The sequence below is a fragment of the Uloborus diversus genome, chromosome 3 (assembly GCF_026930045.1).
Source record: "Uloborus diversus isolate 005 chromosome 3, Udiv.v.3.1, whole genome shotgun sequence".
Lineage (NCBI taxonomy): Eukaryota > Metazoa > Arthropoda > Arachnida > Araneae > Uloboridae > Uloborus > Uloborus diversus.
The window spans coordinates 3,198,307-3,220,512 of NC_072733.1; the positions used below are offsets into that span (position 1 = coordinate 3,198,307).

The 22,206-nt window shown below is 33.7% G+C and overlaps 2 protein-coding genes across 3 annotated transcripts in view; one reads left to right on the forward strand and one right to left on the reverse strand.

Annotated features, from left to right (window-relative positions):
• Nucleotides 1-22,206, forward strand: part of LOC129218333 (uncharacterized) — a 243,565-nt gene that overhangs the window by 25,984 nt on the left and 195,375 nt on the right. The window contains exon 2 of one of the 2 annotated variants that reach the window (XM_054852567.1): nucleotides 7,962-10,448. The exons of the other annotated variant lie outside the window; for it this stretch is intronic. Coding sequence (XP_054708542.1) covers nucleotides 7,971-9,674 — 1,704 coding nt within the window. The 5' untranslated portion in view covers nucleotides 7,962-7,970 and the 3' untranslated portion in view covers nucleotides 9,675-10,448. Of the gene's footprint in view, nucleotides 1-7,961; nucleotides 10,449-22,206 lie in introns of those variants that run through there. 2 annotated transcript variants of the gene reach the window in all.
• The window catches only part of LOC129219359 (uncharacterized), a 52,415-nt gene continuing 49,625 nt past the window's right edge, over nucleotides 19,417-22,206 (reverse strand). Inside the window, exon 3 of the mRNA XM_054853732.1 lies at nucleotides 19,417-19,789. Coding sequence (XP_054709707.1) covers nucleotides 19,417-19,789 — 373 coding nt within the window. The remainder of the gene's footprint in view (nucleotides 19,790-22,206) is intronic.

A 22,206-nucleotide genomic window follows, 5' to 3' on the forward strand; every position in this document is an offset into this window, starting at 1 on the left:
GTGGGACGACCTGGAATCAGACTCATCAGCTTCCTGAGTCCGGATTAGATGGCGATCTACACGGGTTGCTTCTTGGGCGGCCTCGTATCTCATCGCATACACAACAGCAGAATTCAGGTCTTTGACATCCGCCATCCGTAGAGCTTTCCGGATTTCCGGATCTCGAACCCCGTCGATGTAGTAGTTGAGTGCCAGGTTGTCTCGAACATCCGCAGGGCAGTCGTAAAAAGCAAGATGAGACAGTCTCTCGATGTCCGCCGCAAGCTCTTGCAGGGTTTCCCCAGTTTTCTGGAAACGGGACTTCAACTGGAGTCGGCTGAAATCTTTCTGGCACTTCTCACCGAAGCGAAGCTCCAACGCAGATGTGAGGGCGGCGAAATCCTGGCGCTGGCTGTCCGGAAGGGTCTGGAGAATGTCCGCTGCGTCACCTCTCAGGGATGCTGCAAGATGGCAGGCCTTGGTAGCAGAGTCCCATCCGTTCGCTTCCGCCACTATCATGAACTGAGTTTTGTAAACCTGCCACGAAGTTTTCCCATCAAATGTGGCAAGTTTAATGAACGGTCGAGCAACCGATGTGGGAGCGCCAAACTGTACAGAGCTGCTTTCCGCGGTCGCCAATCTCCTTTCCAGGTCTTTAAAGATGTCTTCTTTAAGTTGATGAAATTTTCTATCTTCTTCTTCCAGTTTATTTTGTACAGCATTGCATCGGCCTTCAACAAAACTTAATTTTTCTTCAAATTTCTCTTCGATTTTATTTTCCACTGCGATGAATCGGCCTTCAACTGCCTCAAACTTTCCTTCAATAGCATCAACTCGATGCTCTATCTCATTAAATTTATTTTCCATCACAGTCTTTACCGAAGTAAGATCGTTTTTAATTTCCTCTTGGTTAGAAACTAGGTAATTTTTCAGCACCGTTAAATCACTTTTCAATTGGTTTTGATTAGCCGCCATATCATTTTTTAATTGTTCTTGATTAGCTGCCATATCATTTTTTACAGAGGTGATTGCGTCAAGAAGTTGTTTTAATTGTTCATCCATTGCGCGAGTAATCACCATAAAAACAAAGTCCAAATTTAAAAAGTCTTTATGAAAAAATGTCCAAAGTCACACTTACTGCAAGAAAGTCCTGAAGTGGCCCCACGTTGGGCGCCAAATTGTAACGGATTCGGTGCGACTTCCACTTTCTTGAAATGAAGACACAGTTCTTGATAAAAACACAGGAAATTTATTTACACTATGTACAGGAAAGATCTTCAACAACTGCTAAATTATTCATCAGCAATTAAGCAATTATCACACAACACCGTAAACTCAACGTTTACACACGTATTTACTTCCAAATACGAAAACAACACAGCGAAATGCCTCGCTATAAACAGAGCAAAAATCTTCTCAGTTCGAAATATCAATCGAAACTAAACTGTTTATCCATCGCTAACGGCTTAAATACACCGAAAAGAAATTTCTCAAATATTCCACACGCTTCTGTAAAGTAGTAGACCGTTATCAATGAAAAGAAAGAAAATAGGGGTCGTATACTTTAGCCGAATGAAAAAGGGGTTGTATATTCATTACGGGAAACTATTTACAGGTTACGTTCCTACAATAATACAATAATAACTATTTACAGGATTAGTAACAATATATATATATATATATATATATATATATATATATATATATATAAAACGGAAATTGCAAAAAGCAAGATTACGGAAACAGCATCAAATAAGTCTAAAAAATGAAAAACGTGAATCAGTGATTGATACGTTGTCAAGGGGAAGACCAATTCCTTAGTTCAGAAGGCCCTTTCTGTTTAGCAACGTATCAATTGACACCATATCAATCCCCGCTTCACCTTTTTCATTTTTTCGACATACTTGGTGCTGTTTCCATAATCTTGCTTTTTGCAATTTCCATTTTATATTGCTTGTTTTTCTTGAATATGTTTGCATTGTTTTTGTTTCTAGCAGCTTTGCGCTGACATTACAGTACACTTTTGTGTTTATTCATTCCATTTTATTTGAAAATAGTATTTAAAATGAATCTCATGTTTGATCTGTACACACACACACACACACACACACACACACACACATATATATATATATATACACATATATATATATATATATATAGATAGATAGATAGAGATATATATATTTGGGTGGTCCTTATTTATATGGGAAATTTTTTTTTCCGGAATTCAACAAGTGACGGCCCCTAGTTTTGTGCCACTATAAGAAAAAGTAACATATGCAAAATTTGAACTCGATCGGTCAATAATAACACTTGCCTCTAGAACGTTGAACTTTAACACTTTTGATAATTTTCCCACAAATCTTCGAGTTTTTACTTCAGACCCCGTACATCGTTTCTCCTATGTTTGCAAAATATTTTTACAGCGAGGTAGCACTAAAATTAATCTTTTTAATTACTTCATATCGTCTAAAGATTTTACATTGAATAAGAATGAAACAGTGCTTTAGAAACTTTACCTTAATCGTACGCTTTTCTCAATGTATCTCAATCGTGTGCATTTTTTTCCGATAGTCTTGGACTGTCTGTAAAATACTAAATTGCTTTTGTGACTCATATTTAGTAAATTCATTGTGAAATTCTTCGATTAATTGTGCTCCTCTTTCAATTGTGTCATTCACAACTTTCAGCATTTTAACGATATCTCTTCCCCTTAAATAGCTTCCTTCATTTTGCCATGAATCAGGATCACAAATAGGAAAACATCTTTTAGTTTTTGTAACTTATCAAACAGTTTTATTGACTTGTAATTGATTCTATAAAGAGGAAGATCTTTACTAAGAAAGTATTCCAAATCATCTACTGTTATCTGAAATTTTTTACACAGTCATCAAACACGTCTTCTTATTCAGCAAGCATTTTTTTAAAGTAGTCTTTTCCTATCTTCAAAGTTAATTCCTTCATCCAATACGGACAAAGCTACCTAGTACATCCCCTAAGTACCATAAGTGATTTATGAATTTTTCAATCACTGCTTCTGCTGCATGTTTGTCATCATTTTGTACGCTGCAGGTTTTTTAGACACTAGTCTTTATATTAATTTAAAAGGCCTAGAATGGGTTGCTGCGAAAAACTATATCTTCATACAACATTTAACTGTAAAATAGCATTTACGGGCATTCTCTTCATGTAAGGTCAATTTAAATTGTTTCCTAATATATAAATAATCAAGCAATAAATTCCTTTTGTCACCCATCTGGCTCACAGATAAGCTCCAGGTTGCCGAAAACATATCCTTGTAAAAGGATAGAATCCATTCCCCAAGAAATATTATTACACGTTATGAAAATTCCCTGCAATATCTCTTAATTACGCTTTCTACGAACAATAATATGTCATCAAATTCTTCTTTTAGAATTTAAGTGGTATGTGTATTTTTTGAATTTTGAAGCGCTTAAATAATGGAATATCGAGTCTAGAACTAAGAAAGGCAAGAACTTCTTTAAAGACACTCTGCAGTACGATTTCAAGTGCATGATAATAGCAATACCAATGCAATATATCACCGTTGAGCTTTTGCTCTAAAAAATTACATCACAATTTATTCGGCTGGTATTGTAAGCCGTTGTATAAAACACTACAGCTTGAACAGTTAGCAATAAAGAGCAATCATCTAAGGTATCATATACAACTGAAGAAATGTCTCAGAAATTCTGAGTAGCTGTTCAACATTGTAGCCTGAAGCTATCATGGTAAGCCTATCGGCGTTTTTTTCCAGTTACATCTGGATGTATAGCTTTGTATCCCAGAGAATAACTAAAAAATTTAAAATTTAAATTCATGAAATCTGATTTTACCTCTCGAAGATTTTCTCTTGCTCTCTTAAGGTATGTACGATTGAGCATAAGGTTATTTGGATTTAAATTTACTGCATCTACATAGGCTGTTAATAAATGAGCAGCATCTTTGTCCCTAATATGACATTTGTCTAACATTGATGAAATGCGAGTAGATCTCAGTAGCTGTCAAGCTTTTTTGCGTTATGGTAGACCAGATATAAAAAAAAAAGTTCAACAGGTTAGGATAGATACCCATTTCGGTTTCTAAATCTTGTGAATTGCAAGAGGAATTTGATGATAATAAAGCACTATGTACTGAAAAAGAAAAAAGTTTAAAGTATAGATTTTTACATTATTCCGATCTGGAATTTTTTTAAATTTATATTTTAGATATGGAAAATAGAGTTTATTTTTATGGTAGGGTAATCGAGGATTTTTAAAAATGTAAATTATAAGAATGCATGAACATTTAAGTATATAACTAAAGAACAGCGAATTAAAATATAATTGTCATTACTAATATTTATACCATGGAAACCTAGTGGCCCTATTTGCCACACCTATTACACTCACAGAAAATTTTCTAAATCAACACCCCCAAAGCCTAGAGGAGGCAATTTGTTGTTGCCAAAAATCATTCATTAATGGCCTATGCCATTCATGAATGGCCTTTAGAATCCCTTGTGTCCATCTTGGTGGAAAGAAATGTTCCCTTGCCGCTTGATTTGAAATGAGCGCGTATAGCGGTATGACTGTCCCAAGGCCATTGGTGTACATGTACCCTATGTAATACGTAAAATTTTACAGAATGAAAGTGAGAGAATGGTTGGTCTGGAAGTAGCAACATCTATTGAGGTTCAAAATTACTTTAAATATGAAACCTAGGAATATTTTCAGATAAAAATGAGAAAATCCGCAATTTTTTCTTCCAAACTCAAAAAAGGGGGCCCTAGGGGCACGTGTTAATATTCATGGATTGACTTATAATTTTGCAAGGATCATTTATTTGTATAATGGAACAAATTGAAGGGGCGTCGTGTAAAATATCTACAACTTCAAAAATAAGGACCACCCTATATATATATATATATATATATATATATATATATATATATATATATATATATATATATATATATATATATATATATATATATATATATATATATATATATATATATATATATATATATATATATATATATATATATATATATATATATATATATATATATATATATATATATATATATATATATATATATATATATATATATATATATATATATATATAATATATATACATATATTATATATATATGTGCGTGTGTTGATACAATTTACGATACAATACCTCTTGTGGAGACTCGAAGCAGTTGATTCGTTTGAGGTAATTTTTCTCAAGCTTCGAGGGCAATCTGGAGGGTTAGCTTTTAGGAGATCCACCGTTGCAGGTTCCTGACATAGATACGCTTAAGAAAACCCAACAAAAAGAAATACAGTGGAGTCAAGTCACATGATCTTCGCAGATAGGTATGAGAGATGGGGCCGAGAGAAAGCGCGAAAAGTATTTTCTACCGATCTGAACTCAAGGAATGAAATTCGTAAAGAATTTGTTTTAATGGGTGAGACCTGGTACAGAACTTTCTTTAATATCCTCCCCGTTGCTCTGCTAAGATGTGCTGTAACGTTGCACGCTCATGCATGGTCCGCCAAATTTTGAAATTTGCTATTTTCTTTCCATACCTGTATGCATATTAATCTCTGTCTAATGTACACTTATGTCCAAAACTAAGGTCACAAACAACAAATCTGCAAAAACTGAAAAAACCATTTTTGAACTATTTACTATGTTGCCATGAAATTTGGCAAGGAGGTATATTACGATAGGAGAACGAACATAGAAACGTAACAACATGGAAAAGATTTTCATTGGGATGTAAGAAACAGGGGGTTTCAAAAAGTGATAAATTACGAATCAAAGATAAAGTATTTATCTCGGGTACAGCCTTTCTAATATTGTGTGATCACCGTGCACTGGTGTGCAAGCTTCGCAACGAGTTTTCATACTGTTTATGAGGATGCCAGTAATTGCTTGGGGCAACAAAGCCCAATCTTCTAAAAGCGCGGCTTTTAACTCTTGGACGGTATTAGGGGGGGGGGGAGACTGCGCAATGGCTCTTCCTAGACCATCCGGAACATGTTCAATAGGACTGAGATCCGGAGACCTTGAGGGCCAGTCCATCTACGTCGGATATTCTCTTTCTCAAGAAAATCAACGACCTGGGCTCCGTGTGAACGCGCGTTATCATCAATCAAGATGAAGTCTGGGCTAAAAGCCCCCAGAACAACCTCACTAGGCTTGAAGGATCTCATCGCTATAGAGCGATGTGCATTGACGGTACCCGCATCGAAGAGGTGCTGTGGTGTAAGACTGCCCAACATTATAACACCCTATAGACAAGGATTTCTCTGCTACAAAATTTGTCTATTTCTACTTCGTAGGAGGGATGATAACGAGCTCCTCGCTCTCTACAGCTAAAGATTCGACGAGTATCACTGCGTGTGGTAAATCTCAACTCATCACTAAAAAGAACAACCCCGCATTCTTGCTGTGCCCATGAATTATGTGTTCAGTTCCGCAACAACCGGGCTTTTCTGTTGGATGCAATCAAAAGGACAGACGGAACTGGTCGCCGACCATAAAGGGCCATCTTTTGCTGGACGTCTGTATACTGTTTGTATGGAAATTCTTATTTGAAGACGCAGCAACAAGGTCACGAGCAAGTTGAGGGACCGTTGTTAGCCAATGCCGTTGTGCGCTTAGTGCCAGATAGAGATCATATGCAGACGTCGTTGCTCTGCTACGACCTTGGCCTACCATCCTGGTTACAGAATCTGTTTAGAATTGATTACACAACCTGGATACCACTTTCAGTGCCACTTGTTACCATCGAGCCACCTCCACTTGAGACTGCTCAGTTTCAAGCCTGCAACAACTTTCCATCTCAAGAAATTGTCTAAACGATTATGAGAACTCATTCTCACTGGAAACAGGTTATTTTCCTGTTTTAATGCAGTATTCATAAAAATGCAGGCAAAATTCCTAGATGCTTATATGATATAATTTCAGTAGTTCCAAAAACTAATGTTAAACAACATTTTTTTTTTTTTTTTTTCAAAACGAAGGTTAAAATCGAGTTTCTGACCTTCATAGAAAATATAGTTTGCTTAAATAGAAAATATAGTTTGCACTAGTAGTCATTTAGAATTACTGTGAAAAACATGTTTGTGATCTCAATTTCGGACATGAGTGTACATATATGCCCCTTAAGGCGGCGGTTTTTTTTTTTTCGTTTTTAAATATACTTTGAAAATTGACAGGGTATAAAAAAAATTGAAAGTTATTTTCCAAATAGATGATTCATAAAAAATGAAAAAAGAAAGGAAGAGAAAAAGAGGGTGTTTGAATTTACTGCGTAACCTTAACATCCACAGTTCAAAAGTGAAACGAAATGCGGCTAAGTTATTTCATATGCTTCAGAAAGGTAAATTAAAGTAGCGACTCATCAAAATGACTATGGGCTCTTATTTTACTCTGACCTATGAAATGCACTTTTTGAATGAGCTTCCTATGTTATATAACTAATAGAGCTTATTTTCCTTTTCTACCAGTGCTTAACACGTAAAACAGCACGCGCATTTATAAGGACTGATCCCTCGCGCAAAGCGAAGGTATTAAAGGACAGTCGTTTTTTAATTCGAAAAACTAATCGTTTTAAGTTTTTCATGAATATTTATATGCAGGAATGATACAATCTTAAATTATTAACAATGTAAAATTTTAAGTTTCGTATTGAATTTTATACGCTCAGTCCCCGATATAACCCACGCTTTAAACGGAAAGTTCATTCTCAATCATAGCTGACTGACGCTACCTGAACGAAAATCTCAGTGTCTGTAACCGGTGACTGACATTTCATTTAAAGCATTAAAATGCATGCTTTTCCAATAGCGGAAGAAAATAAAATAATCTTTATTTTATAATCCAATCCAAATTTTGGTTTTATATTGCAATCCATTTTGTTTTATAACTCAACGATAACAATAACATTTAATTTAACTTTTTTGCTGTTTCAGCTTCAAAAAATGCCCCAGAATTCCACAACTGATGAAAATCATCCAGTTTCCAGATGGCGCAATTTTCATTTCAGTGGTAAAGTAATAATATGCAGCGTTCTATTTGGTTTAGGTCTTGTACTGATTGGAGGGCTAGTTTTTGCCATTGGTATCAATGACAATGAAGACGAAAAACTAAAAGAAAATACCGATGAAATCCCAACGAAAGCACCTTCTTCAATAGTTGGACCTATAATTATGGGCATAGGAGGATTCATTGCAACGGTTGGAGTCATAATGTGCCTCTTCGAAACTCAAGTGTGTCGCAAACGTAAAGGGGATGGTAGTCCACTTATAAACGAACAAAGGAGAGAATCACACGAAAAAAATACAGATCCCAAAGCAGTAGCGTCGACTTCTCGAAGTCGTGATAATCATCGTCACAAGAAATCTTCATCTCCTCGGAGGTCTAAAGGAACCAAAAAATCGCACTCAAAGAAAGAAAAAAACAGTGCAAAATCTCCGTCGTTAAAATCGCCACCCATAATAATCGGATCTTCTGGAAATTTCTTGACTTCAAGTGAAAGTAATTTTCGTACTCCACCAAGCTCTTTTGCAAAAGATTCCATAGCTTTCAATTCAAATTCTCACGACGCTGGAATTCAGACTGGCACATCATTGATGAAATCCTTCACAAGTTCTGGTCCTTCTTGGAACGTAAGCACAGAGTTCCGAACTCCAGAAGCTTCTTTCAAAGAAACGTCTTCGTTAGAGACTAGTGTTCAAACCGACGATTTGGAGACATCGTCATCCACTTTAGATAATCCTCCCGTTGACAGTTTTCTAAAGATCAACAATGGGTTTCTAACACCCGTTTTTCCACCAGAAAACACAGCAGCAGTTATCAAAAAAGAAATCGTAGAACAAAATCTGGAAAACAGTCCCTTAGTTCAGAGCAGTTTTGATCAAAATATTTCTATTTTTATTCAGAAAAAACAAGAAAATAAATCTGACATTGTTTCTGATGTGGATGGTGTTGCAGCCGCGAGTTTTATGCATGACAGTACAAAAGGTGAGACAAACACAGTAGATGCTTCTATTGAACACTCCCAAATCGAATTGCTAAAAGAAGAACTAACTGATTCAAGTGCGCATGTTGTTCTTCAAAATAATGAAATAGATGATAAAATAGGTGTAGAAAAAGACAACGTAGGCATTTTACTTAATCCAAAAACTAATGAAAGTGAAGATTTAAGCTCAATTCCAGTCGCTTCAATTTGTAAAAAATATGAGTGTCATGAAAACGAAGAGAATAGAAATAAAAATAAATCTGAACCTTCAGAGCAATCCAACATTTCTCATACGGATAATCTTGCGAAAACTACTGAAAAAATTCAGCATGAAAATGAGTTAGGAGTTACTAGAAATGAAGAACACATTGATAAATTGACCTCTTGTGAAAACGTCATTGAATCAGCTGATACTATGGAAAGAAATATTAATGATCTCGATATAAATGACACGAGTAGGCCAGAAACAATCTGCAATTTTCTGCATGATACGGAATTAAAAACAACCCGATCTCTAAATTCAGAGCAAGCAGAATTAGTTGCTGCTTCTCCTTCTAATGGGTCACCAAAAAGTAACGAACTAAACGAAGACGTTGGGTATCCAACAGAGAAAAAGATAGATCCTAATAAAGTCACAGATAACTCGCACCTCAATTTCAGTTAACAGCTGATTACATTTAATATGGCATTAATATTTATTTTTCAAAAACGGAACAATTTTAACTCTACATTACTAGATAGCTTTAGTATCGGGCTTTTACATCCTTTAGTTAGATTTCAACGATGTTTAAATTTTTATTAGCCCTTTAAAGTTTTAACTTTACAAAAAAGGCTTTTTTCGTGTTCAATTAATTATTTCTCAAAGCAGGTGCTAATTTTTAAAATAAAAAAATGAGGAAGAAAAACATTTTTTAGCAAGCATCAGTTTTTGATTCCTGCTTGTCATTTAAATACATGTCACGTACATGTTCTTCGCAAACTACTGCCTATTCGGATGCTAATTATTTGATTCTTCTAAATCGAAGTAAGCAAACAAAATGACACAGACATGTTTAAAATTATTTTCAGTTTCAAATATTTTGTTCAATTCAAACAAAACTTGTTTAAGCATATACCTGAGATAAAACAGACGGGGCTAAGACTGAACTATAAGCATATTTTTGTAGTTCTGCCTTAGCCCCAGCTTGACGTGGTAATTTACAGATTATCACAAGTTGCATACTTTAACTCTTTGTTAAATGATTGTTACTAGTTTATTTAAAGACGAATAATTTTAACTTCAATTTATAGTATTTATTATGACATCATATGTTCAATTATATATTGTGCTTGTTATTTCCCAGATTGCAGCTGATTTAGGCAGCAAAATTGAACCTGTACGGGTTTTTTGGAACATTTTGTCATTTGTAGAAGTCTTAATAAAACCATTGCACCCACTCTTTGCATGATAATATAATTTTGTTTTTGGCAATTAAAACTTTTTATTTTTTAAAGAATTATTGATTTCAAAATCAAACATATACTAATATCAAATACTTCTTCTTGAAGAAAAATGAAAACGAATCTTTCTCAATAAATAAGTTTAAAAGTAAAAAGCTAATCCGTCAAGTAACTCTTACAGTTAGCCTGAGTTTCATATAATTTTGAGCGCACCACGAAAACTCAGGTTAAGAAGTATATAAAAACACAGCATTTTTAATATTTTATGTTTGATTTTTTTTATTGAGAATGATTGTATTGCAGTTTGACTGAATTTATAAATGCTTTAAAGAGTTTAGTGTTGATTTTAAATCACTTATTTTAAACTCAGATGCTGTGTTTTTGAACACTGTCTTTCTCTGTGGTGTAGCTGCTTGCAGCCAGGCGTTTCGTCGAAAACTGTCCATTTTGGATTGGTAAATAACCACGTGCTCATAAAAATGAAAATAAATCCATGTTAAATATTTCTTTCTAATAATGAATTCGAAAGTTCTTAAATTTGTTGACATGATCTTTTATTTTGAAATTCAAATGGTCTAAGGCACCGGTTCTGAACCTTCGGCGATCGCTCCCAAAGGAGCGATTTGACTCCAAAAGGGAGCGAGAAATTCACGGGGTGCGATAGGGACAATGAGTGTATTTAAGAGACAAAATAATAACAACATAAAGCTATGAAATATCAAAACTGAAACCGTTTACGAAACCAATCGTTTAAAGTTCAGACAAGGAATCACATGCTTGACTCCAAAAGGGAGCAAAAAATTCACGCGGTGCGATAGGGGCAATGAGTGTATTTAAGAGAAAAAATAATAGCAATATAAAGCTATGAAATATCGAAACTGAAACCATTTACGAAACCAATCGTTTAAAGTTCAAACAAGGAATCACATGTTAAAAAAGAAACAAATTACAATCAAGGAGTTTCATCTTCATACCTAAGAAAGTATTTCATCAATTTTGGATACATTTATGAATTTTCAAATTTTATTTTTTTTTAATTTCAAGCCTGTGTTTTTTGTTTCCCCAGATTTAATTGAAAAAAAAAAAAAGATGTAGAAGAATGTGGCAAAGTAAAGTAGCGGGGCAATGTGAAGCGGGGAAATATTCATTCTGCTTTTAGCGTCACCTATTTCGTAAGTATTTTAACTATTCAGTGACACCTGTACTCTATTCCAGTCAATAAAAAGTTACCTCTGAAAATGAAAGCATATGATAATACAAGTAATTTTCAAAAAATGATACTCGTATTATAATATTTTGCTGAAAGTCAGAAACTACTTTTGTTAATAGAAATGATAGCGTTCTTGTTATTAAAATTTAAAATATTAATTGAGACTTACTAATGTTCGGTGCAGTATTCATTTAGTGAATATTAAGTATATTTTTCTTTAAAATGCTTTGTACAATTAGTCAAGTGCATGTAGGGCAAAGTGGATGGGGCAAAGTAAGACTTAATTTTCTTTACTTATTCAATTATTTATTAAATCACTTAAGAATTCATTAATTAAATCATTCATTTACGTTCCTTTATTTTATTCCTTTAATTATTCATGCATTCCCTTATTTTCTTATCCATTCACTATTTTATTAACTCATTAATTTCTCTCACATATTAATTAACTAATTAATTCGTTTATTGCTTCATTATCTATCCATTTATTCCTTTATTTGTTCAAAAAATATGTTTAATTATAAAATAGAAAACATTTCATTAGAAAAATATTTAATTTCTCACTTTACCCCCATGAAAAAAAAATTTGAAAATTTTCCAATTTTGATTTTGACGGAATACTTTTACGTCTAAAAATAAAAAGTGTTTCAGTGCAAGTTTTTTTGTAAAATACATTATTCTTTCCGTGTGAGCTGTAATTTTCAAAATAAATTTCCAATTTGTTCATTTCAAAAAAGCTCAGTCATCTTTACACAATGCCCCACATTACCTTAGTTCTGTTTTTGAAAAGTACGTGAATGACCTTAGTAAGTACTGCACTTCAAATACCTTTCAGATCGTTTTAGAAAAGAAATAAAAAACGTAAAAATGATGTTTTGTTCATTTTTTATTTCTTAGTTTAAGAGTGATTGGCTGAAATTGCTTTATATATTATATACCTTTTTGCATCGAATTAAAATTAAGCATTTATGTTTTCAATGGTCGATGTTCACCAGCACCAACTTATGGTTTCTTCAAGATAGAGAAAAGGAAGGGGGCGGGGGGGGGGACGATTAGTGTTGATTAACATCTAGAAGGAGGCGATGGGCTCAAAAAGGCTTTGAACCACAGATCTGAGGTAAAGCCACCAGTAGTTGACAGTGCACAAGGAGATAACACTGCGCTAGTAGTTGACACTTACACGGTGTCTAGCAAAGGACTCCCTGGTTTCAAAATTAAATATCTTGAAAACAAAGGACGATATTGGAATAAAATAAACGCTATGTTTATTGTGAAACCCATAAAAATCATATACAGGAACTTGTAAATTAGTTTTAAAAAGTTCCAACAGGTGGCGCTACACGCTGTAATTGCAATAGAAATCTCCATAAATAGTGCTGCGAAGAGGTTGGACGATAATTTCTAGCGTATATGTAAGCATATCTGAGAGACTAAACTACTGCTGAAACAACTAATCTCTTCGCAGCACTATTTATATAGACTTCTTTTGCAATTACATTGTGTAGCGCCACCTGTTGGCAGTTTTAAAACTAATTTCCAAGTTCCTGTATATGATTTTTATGGGTTTCACAGTAAACATACCATTTATTTTATTCCAATATCGTCCTTTGTTTCCGAGATATTTAATTTTGAAACCAGGGAGTCCTTTGCTGGACACCCTGTACAAAGAAATATAGAACTGACAAGGGAAACACAGTCGCCAAAAGATCAGCTGAGAGAAATCTGAAGGATAAGCATTGCAAATATAAACATAATTTTATAATTTTGCAATTTTTGTACAATTTCATAATTTATCTTGTTAAATTATTTTTTGTTTATAAGTGTCAATTACTAGTTCAGTTTCTGGTGGTTTTGCCTTTAACTGATTTCCTCCTTTACATCTTCTTTATTATTTTTAGCGGAGGTTTGTTTAAAATGAGAAAATTGGCCTAAAATTAGAACAGTAAGAAAAAAAAAATTGGGAATTAATCTTAGGATTTAGTGGGGTTCTTGAAATAATACCTAATGGTTTTCTCAAAAAAAGAAAAAAAAAAAAAAAAAACACACTTATTTTAGGGTAAGCATATTAAAATACAGCTACAGTTTGAATAGAAAACGGTTGCAACACCAATCGCGTGTTGCATAGGTCATCGCCACGATGAGCGACATCTAAGTTAATTACAAGTTTCACTGCTTACGCATTATGTATGCGTACGCAACGTGGATTTTATGAGATGCGGATTTCCGAATAACAGATTTTCGGAATTTGGTTAAACTAAGAACAGATAGGATTACTGTTATGTTAATTAAATAATCATTGATTTAAGAGTATTTAAAATGAATGTTTATTATTATATGGACTATTAAATGCCATAAACTTATATTAATTCATCAAATACTTTATGAAAAACATTAATGATTTCTGATTTTTGAGACGATATAGTAAGGTTCAATTGAAATATAAAAACAGAGCTCAACATCATAAACCATTATCAAAAACGTAACATATTCTTTGATGAGTAATGTATACAAACTTAGAAAACTTTTTTTTTTTTTTTTGGAATCAATTTTTCTTACATTTGATTGAAACAATCGATTTTATCCCTAAACTTTAAAAGAAAACTAATTCATCACGAAAAACGTTACATATGCAGCACTTATGAACAGTTCACACATATTTTGAGAGTACGCGTTTGGCAAGAGTGCTTTTTTCAATATTGCATTTTGCATTGTAATACTTGATTTTATTTGTAAAACGTTTGCAAAGAAAGCAATAAATAAGACATCAAAATACAGTTTTTCAATAGATAATGGTACAGTCATAGAAAAAAAAAACGAAACACTCGATCGTATTCAAAGGCTATTGATACTAGAGACACGTGTAAGGTGTCATTGTTTCAGGAATAAAAAGTTCTACATAATTATGGTAAAAAATTGTTGTTAAGGGGTCGTCTTCATATTAAAACGAGCATCAACTTCAAATTTTTCAATGAGAACCCCCTTTTTTTATCACATATTTGTAATCAGCATCTTTTTTTAACTTTGTATACAAAGTTTTGTTTAATTCGATCCAGCCGTTACTTCAGAATCGAGTTTTGAAAAATTCCTCTCGTAATGTTAAAACGTATTTTGATATTTTTACTCATAACACAAAAACTAGATTAGGCACGGCAAAGATTGTTTTTTTGTATCAAAATATGAATCGACCCAATAATAAAAACATCATTTATAACGCCCAAAATGTAATTTTAGTTTTTTTATGAATTATTTTAATATTTTTTGAAAAAAATATGATCTGAAACCATATTAAATTTTAACAGAAAAACAATCTAGAAGAGCTTTTATGAGGGAATCCAAAATTTGAGCTCAAAATATTCAGTAGTTTTTGCGCTATGCTTAAAAATTCCTTTTTTCCTACTTTAGGGGACCGTATACTTTTTTAAAACAGAAATTATGAAAGTTGGTTTCTTCGTAAAAAAAGAAAAAAATTGTTCAACAAACTAAGCAAACCAATTATAACGTGGTTTTTCTACATTAGAGTTACGCCTATGAATTTTTTAAATGCATAAATTTATTCGCTGTCTCTGCAGAAGAACAACACAATATTGCAACCGTCAGTTTTTTGTAGATATCGTTCAGACGTCAATGTAAATAATGCGAAACACTACTTCATTGTCTAATAAAAGAATATTTTATAGAACTTTTTAAATCAAAAGCTATACTTTAAATACTTCTGTTTTTTTTTTTTGTTTTTTTTTTTTTTTTTAATTTTTATTTTTTTTATTTATTTTTTTTTTTATTTTTTCTGAGTTTAGCCATTGCCTTTTGTAAAACAATAACTCAAATAATATATATATATATATATATATATATATATATATATATATATATATATATATATATATATATATATATATATATATATATTAATTTGAATTTTTGGCATCTTGAATTCAAATAATGTTTTTCGCAATCACGAGCCGTGTATGTGTATGTATGCGCGTGTGTGTTTGTGTAAGCGCATGTGTGTGCGTGTTGTGTATGCAGTGCTGTGTGTGTGCGCGCGTGTGCGTGTAGGCGTTCGTGTATGTGTGTGTACGCGCGGGTGCGTGTAGATGTTCGTGTATGTGTGTTTACACGCGTGTGCGTGTAGGCGTTCGTATGTGTGTGTACGCGCGTAATTGTAGGCTTTCGTGTGTGTGTGTGTTTGTGTAAGCGCATGCGTGTGGGTGCGTGTGTGTGTATGTATGCATGTGCGTGCGTGTAGGCGTTCGTGTGTGTGTGTGTACGCGCATGTGCGTGTAGGCGTTCGTATGTGTGAGTACGCGCGTGTGTGTAGGCGTTCGTGTGTGTGTGTATGTAGGCATGAGTGTTTGTGTCTGTGCAGGCATGAGTATGTATGTGTGTGTGTAGGAGTGCGTGTATGTGTGTGTAGGAGTGCGTGTATGTGTGTGTGTAGGAGCGAGTGTATGTGTGTGTGTAGGATATTGACGCGACCTGGAGACAGTTTTCGCCAGAGGAGCAGCATCGTGAGGCGGCCGGCCGACGATGGTGCTGCGGAGGGTGCTGGTGGGAAAATAAAATGATATCACATTAAAACAGTCAAATAAAAGCAATAAGCAATCGTGATTGCTCAAAAAAATTAACATGCACAACTTTTTCACAGAAACATACAACAAAACCCCAGTGTCTTGCCAGTCATGTTGTAATAGAGTGTAGAATTAGTGGCTCTTCCCGGTGATAATTTGTTAAAAGGAAAAATTATTGCCTTGTCTAATTCGGGAAAAAGTACTCGAAAAATAGCCAACAGTGTGAAGTTTCTCCTTTAACAGTATCCAAATGGGTCAAAAAGTAATAATTGCTCTTAGATAAGTTTACTGGTTTTTAGGAATTAATTTTTTTTTGTATAGAGTTTGAATAATTTTCAATGTGTTAGGATCTAGGAGAGGAAATCTCAATCGCATTAGTGGGCCGCGTGCTTTGAGCTGTATTCAGCACAAAAGTAGTAGTTGTGGCTAATTGTGAACTTTTTTTTTTTTTCTGACTTCGTCAAAGATTTAACAAAACATTAATTTGCGTGTTAGATTAAGTTGAGTTTTTGTCTATTCTTAATTATAATTTAAATACTATTTTTCTATTTACTTTCTCGGTCATTGGCGTGCATTTCACATTAAAATAATTCTCGCAAGACAATGATAAAATTTCAAAAAATTTTCTTCTCTTTTGAACAACATGGAAAAATATCGTCAAAGAAAGAAAGTGAAAAAAAATATTGTTATCAACTAATGGGTGCCTATTTTATTAAATGTATCTTTTTCAGAATCCAATATCTGGATATTCGGCTCCAACTCTGTGACACTGGAACTAATTCTACTTCCTGTTCTTATTCTTTGAACACACAACGGGCCACATGGACCAACGTCGCGGGCTGAATGCGGCTCGCGTCTGCACTGCGAATTGGTTTACCCATTCCATGGTTGCTGTGCGTCCTAATATTGAACACAACAGCCCTGAACTAGATTTAACCGAACAACGTAGCAGGTGTCATGTCATTGAAGCCGAGAGTGCCTAAAAACTGGTGGATGAAGAAAATTTATCTCACCAGTGAGATACCGTAAACATACAGCAGATAAATTTACTTTGCCTACCAGTTTATTCGCACTCTCAGCTTCAATAAGATGACTTCCGCATCCCGCACGCTTAGTTCCGATTCCAGTCTGCGAAATATGCAGCGAGGACGAAATCGTAGCTTCTGGGTAGTTCAACCCGCCTGTCGGGTATGCTGCCTATAGTATTGCTATAGGTGCGCCAGCCTGATGCTGTAGATAACGCTAGTGTGCAAGTATATAGTGCGCGAAACAATATCAAATAAAGCTAAGTTTTGTTTGTAATGTTACAAAATCGGAGAAATGACAAGAAGTCAGATTTCCGTTCACCTTGGTTAAAATTAAAATGACTTTTTTTTTTTTTTTTAAATTACGGGTTGAACCATCTCGAATCTCGTTGCTAGAAACAGCATTGGGAAATTACTTTCCTAAATTGGTTTTAAGAGATGTTACATGTTTAACTAAAACCGCCGATTGTGTTATGTCTTTTTAATAATACCACGCATTATGATCTTTCGCATAAATTACGATTTGAAACAAATTCTCTTCTTTTGATTACAAAAAAGCCTCTAGAACAATTACTGTGTTTGTCCACTGGGTTAATTCAAATAACCAAATTTTTCCCAAATAAAGTTCGAGTATAAAGGGTTTGCTCATTAACGGGTATTTATATTCTCCTGTTTCTGCTTCATTTTTTAGATTGATACTTCGTTCATTTTATGTATTTAGAGCAAGTTTTCACGGAATAAATGGACCTTGCTTCGCTCGAGTCTCCAATCTATTTAATGCTGCGTCTTCCCACGTTGTGCGGTATATTTTTTATATTTTTGTGTGCGATGGCCCAAACTTCTGCCGATGTTCTGCGAAATTAAAAACGCGCAATTCCATTTTACAATCAAAGACTTTTTATTCATTCCAAAATAAATCTGTAACATAGGTGCAACATTTATCAAACATATTCACATCATGTTTCTAGGTATAAGGTTGAATATTTACATTTCTTTGAGGCTTGAATGATTATATGAGCAATCCAATAGGTTTATATTAGGAAAAGTCAAAAAGTTCCATTACTTTTAATTTGTCATTATTCGGTTTACTAAAGAACGATCTATACGATGGACCAGCCAAACCTCATCCGTCTTTCTTAGGTTAATGCAGATAGACAAAAATCAGTTAATATTTTTACTTTTTTTTTTTTTCAAAAAAAAAAAAAAAACGACCGTAAATCGCTTTTTGCCGCAACATAATCGGCTAAAAAGTATCGGATTACGGAAGAAAAGAGAACTTCAAAAAAGCATGAGTTGAGCTGGATAATCTCGATCTTTTCATTGTTCACCTTCCGTTACTTGATAAACCGTGACCTTGAAAGAAGCGTTTTCAATGTGGTGATGGTCCCTAAAACGTTTTTCGTTAATAACTCCTGTTCTACTGCACGGAATGCAGTGAAATTTCGTATCCTGGCTGTATTTTGCGGTCTAAACATAATTATGTAGCAAAAATTAGGGGTTCCCATTTGAAAATCAAGAGTTGGTGCTCATTTTGCTTTGTATATGGTCCCTTATCAAAATTTTACCTACGTAGTTTTGAAGAAGACTTTAAACTAAGTCGGATGACATCTTTCTTTCCTTTCTAGCATGAAAAATGGCCGAATAATTAAAAGTGTTTCGTTTTTTTTTTCTATGACTGTACGTTTTTATTTTTCAACGTGAAAATATTTATAACAAAAATTTTGGTCTTCTGTAATAGTATAATTCTACATGATTAAAAGCTGAAAACGGCTCATCGCTATTCCTTTCACAAAGTATAAACAAAGAAAAACTGAGCATGTAAATCGAGATGCAAATGGTGGAAGATCCGATTTTCTTCATAAATTCTATTATCTCTATTGATACATCATTCATTGAACTGAAAATTCTCTTGATCTTTTGATGCGGCAAAGTTTAATAAAAACTGCTTTAATTAGATTATCAAGAGCAAAATTTTCTTGATCTTATCCCAGATATCACACGTAGCGCTTAAACATTTCATAAACGTTTTAAAACGGTTTTCGATGTTGACAGCCATTTTTGCACGTTTATAAAATGAAGTGCGCCACCTAGGATTCCATGTTGTAATTTGCATCCACTATGTTGAAATGCGCTCCAGTTTTTATAAGAACGGCATAATTCTCATTAAACAGTGTGTGTGTTCCTTTTAGAAGTAAGACTGTCTCCCCAATAGTGATTCTTATGTCCTTTACCGCAATGTAAACGACATTTCCAATCTTCCCCTTTTCGATACCAAACCATATTACCAACCATGCAGCCCATGAATACTAATATAGCAGAGCCAATGCAACTGACCCATATCAAAGTTTGAAATTGATTTCCTAGAAAATTTGGAATTATATAAATAGGCACTAATAACCAGGGGCTTATGATACAGAGTACAGTTCCTGGAATGAATAGGCAAAGGGAGAAACAATCTGTACACACTTGAAGCTTTCGGCGTTTTCTTTCCGTCTGGCTTTCAATTGAAGATCTTCGAGACCAAAGATTCGAGCCCCTAAGCAATAAAACAGCATTAAAACATGTTTCAATCTGAAGAGATAATAAAAAAATATCAATTGAAGCATCTAGAAACAGAGCGATGTAATGCTAAAAATAATTATTTAGAGATACATGGTACAAATGGTATGAGAAACACGCATCTGTTTTGTGGCAAGAAATGGTCATAGTAGCCCTGGTAGGGGCTGTTATACAGCATGATTTGGACAAACTTTTCTATTCAACCGACGATGTGAACTTCATAAACGCGTTTTACTTAAAACTTTCATGCTGTGACTTATATATTTTTGCTTCATCAGGGTCATAGTAGCCCTGGTAGGGACTGCTATACAGCATGATTTGGACAAACTTTTCTATTCAACCGACGATGTGAACTTCAAAAACGCGTTTTACTTAAAACTTTCATGCTGCGACTTACATATTTTTGCTTCTAGCTTCCTCAATTCAAAAACATTTTAAATGGAGTTTGTAATAAACATAGAGTAAACAGTACAAATAATATGTGTTTTTGCAAACACGTAATAATTTAGTTACAATTAGAGATACTCAATGAATTGCAATTTTTTTTGCACTGTTAATAGGGAAATCATATCGTGTTTTCGTTAACGATACTTTTACTGTAGTAAAGCTCACTGTGCTTAAGTTTTGTACACCTAAAGAATAAAACCCATTTCTTAAAACTGCATTCAGAAAAACTATAACTTACTACTACGAATTTTAATCGTCTATTTAAAATATTGTGCAAAAATGCAAATGATGTATTTCTCCATATATTCTGCAGTCTGATTACGATTTGCGTAGTTCTAATTTTAAAAACGCATTGTATAACGATCGGACATGAAACATTTCATTACATACATTTTTAAATGTCTAAATCAGTTTTAAAAGGCAAATACATTTGCATTTAAATTGTGTTCAGTCATATACTCAAAAGAGCAGCTGTAACCATGAATAATGAAGTAGATTCGATTATTATTTCTAATGAATGCACCTTTAAATTAGATAAACATTGATTGAAATAACATTTGTCCAATTTAAAATTTCATATAGTTGCATTTTGAGATGGAAATAGTAAAAAAGAAAAAAAAGATCCTTAAATTTTGGGTAAAAAAAGTTTTTTTCGGTACTTTTTAAAAGGGTTTATTTCCCACTCAGAAAAATTGACAAATTAGAAATTCACAGCATAAAATAATGCATTCAAAAATTTATAACATTTACGTTCCAATTCTGTGCTATTTAAAATTTTAGTATTCCAAAGGAAAAAACACTACCTATCATAGTGAAAACTGTGGGATAATTTAATTTTCCTGCACATCAATGTTTTGTTTTTGGCCGTTCTCGCTATAACTATAAATGCATAAGATATATAAAAATATACATAACGTTAATAAATGAAAATTTTCAAGTTTCATATAGGTTAATATAATGTATGTGTGCGTTTGTTTTGAAGCCAAGTGCCCAGAGTCCTCGTTCTCGTAAACTAAGATGGGCAAAGTAGGTCTTGGCCCCTATGGGCTGCTGTGCCAGAGTTTAGTTTCAGTGTGTGTTATGTATGAAACATGTAGAGCACTTTAAGATATGAATAAAAGGATAAAAAAATTGTAGAAATTATTTTAACAATTTATAAAAATCACAATATGTCCAAAATTAATTGTTGAATGATGCTTTGATTAATTTGGATATTTTTTTCTTGTCCCAGGAAACTTCGAACAGTTATAAAACAGAAAGGTTTTTAGTAAAAGTCTTGTGCATTTTTCTGTTAAAACGGGGGAAATGCATATATAGCATATACAGTCGGATCTTGATAACTCGAAGTTCTTAACTCGAATTTTTCTTTATCTCGAAGGTTTTATTGAGTCTCAAACTCTAGAGACTGTTGTGGAAACTTCACATAACTCGAACCACCAATAACTCGAACGTTTTAGAGACGTTATCGAGAGTCGATAGTACACTCTCTAACAAGATAAATTGACGTACCTAGGAGGAGTAGCCCGAATGAAAAGAAAATTTACAAAAGGACAACGTTATTAGAAAGTGATTTAAAAATAATAGCAAATTGGTAGGGTATGTCATAAACCGTTTATTTTTGTGAAATGAACCAAAAATCGATTTTTTTAGCATTTTTTGTACATTGCAATATTTTGCCTTTTATGGTCCAGTATATTTTTCTTCTTGATAAATGTGCCCTGTGCATCTCTTTGTTGGAAATGCAAATACATTTTATTTCATCAATAACCGAGAATACACCACAAGGAGGTGGTTGCAGTTCATGCTCCACTCTGCCCTTCCCATCCACCCAACCAAGAAGGATAGTCATTACAAGACTTACATTTCCACTTACTGCATGCTTTTAAACAAATTTCAATGTTTGGATCAGGGTATGAAGTTGCACTTATGATTCAGTTTCAGGGCTAT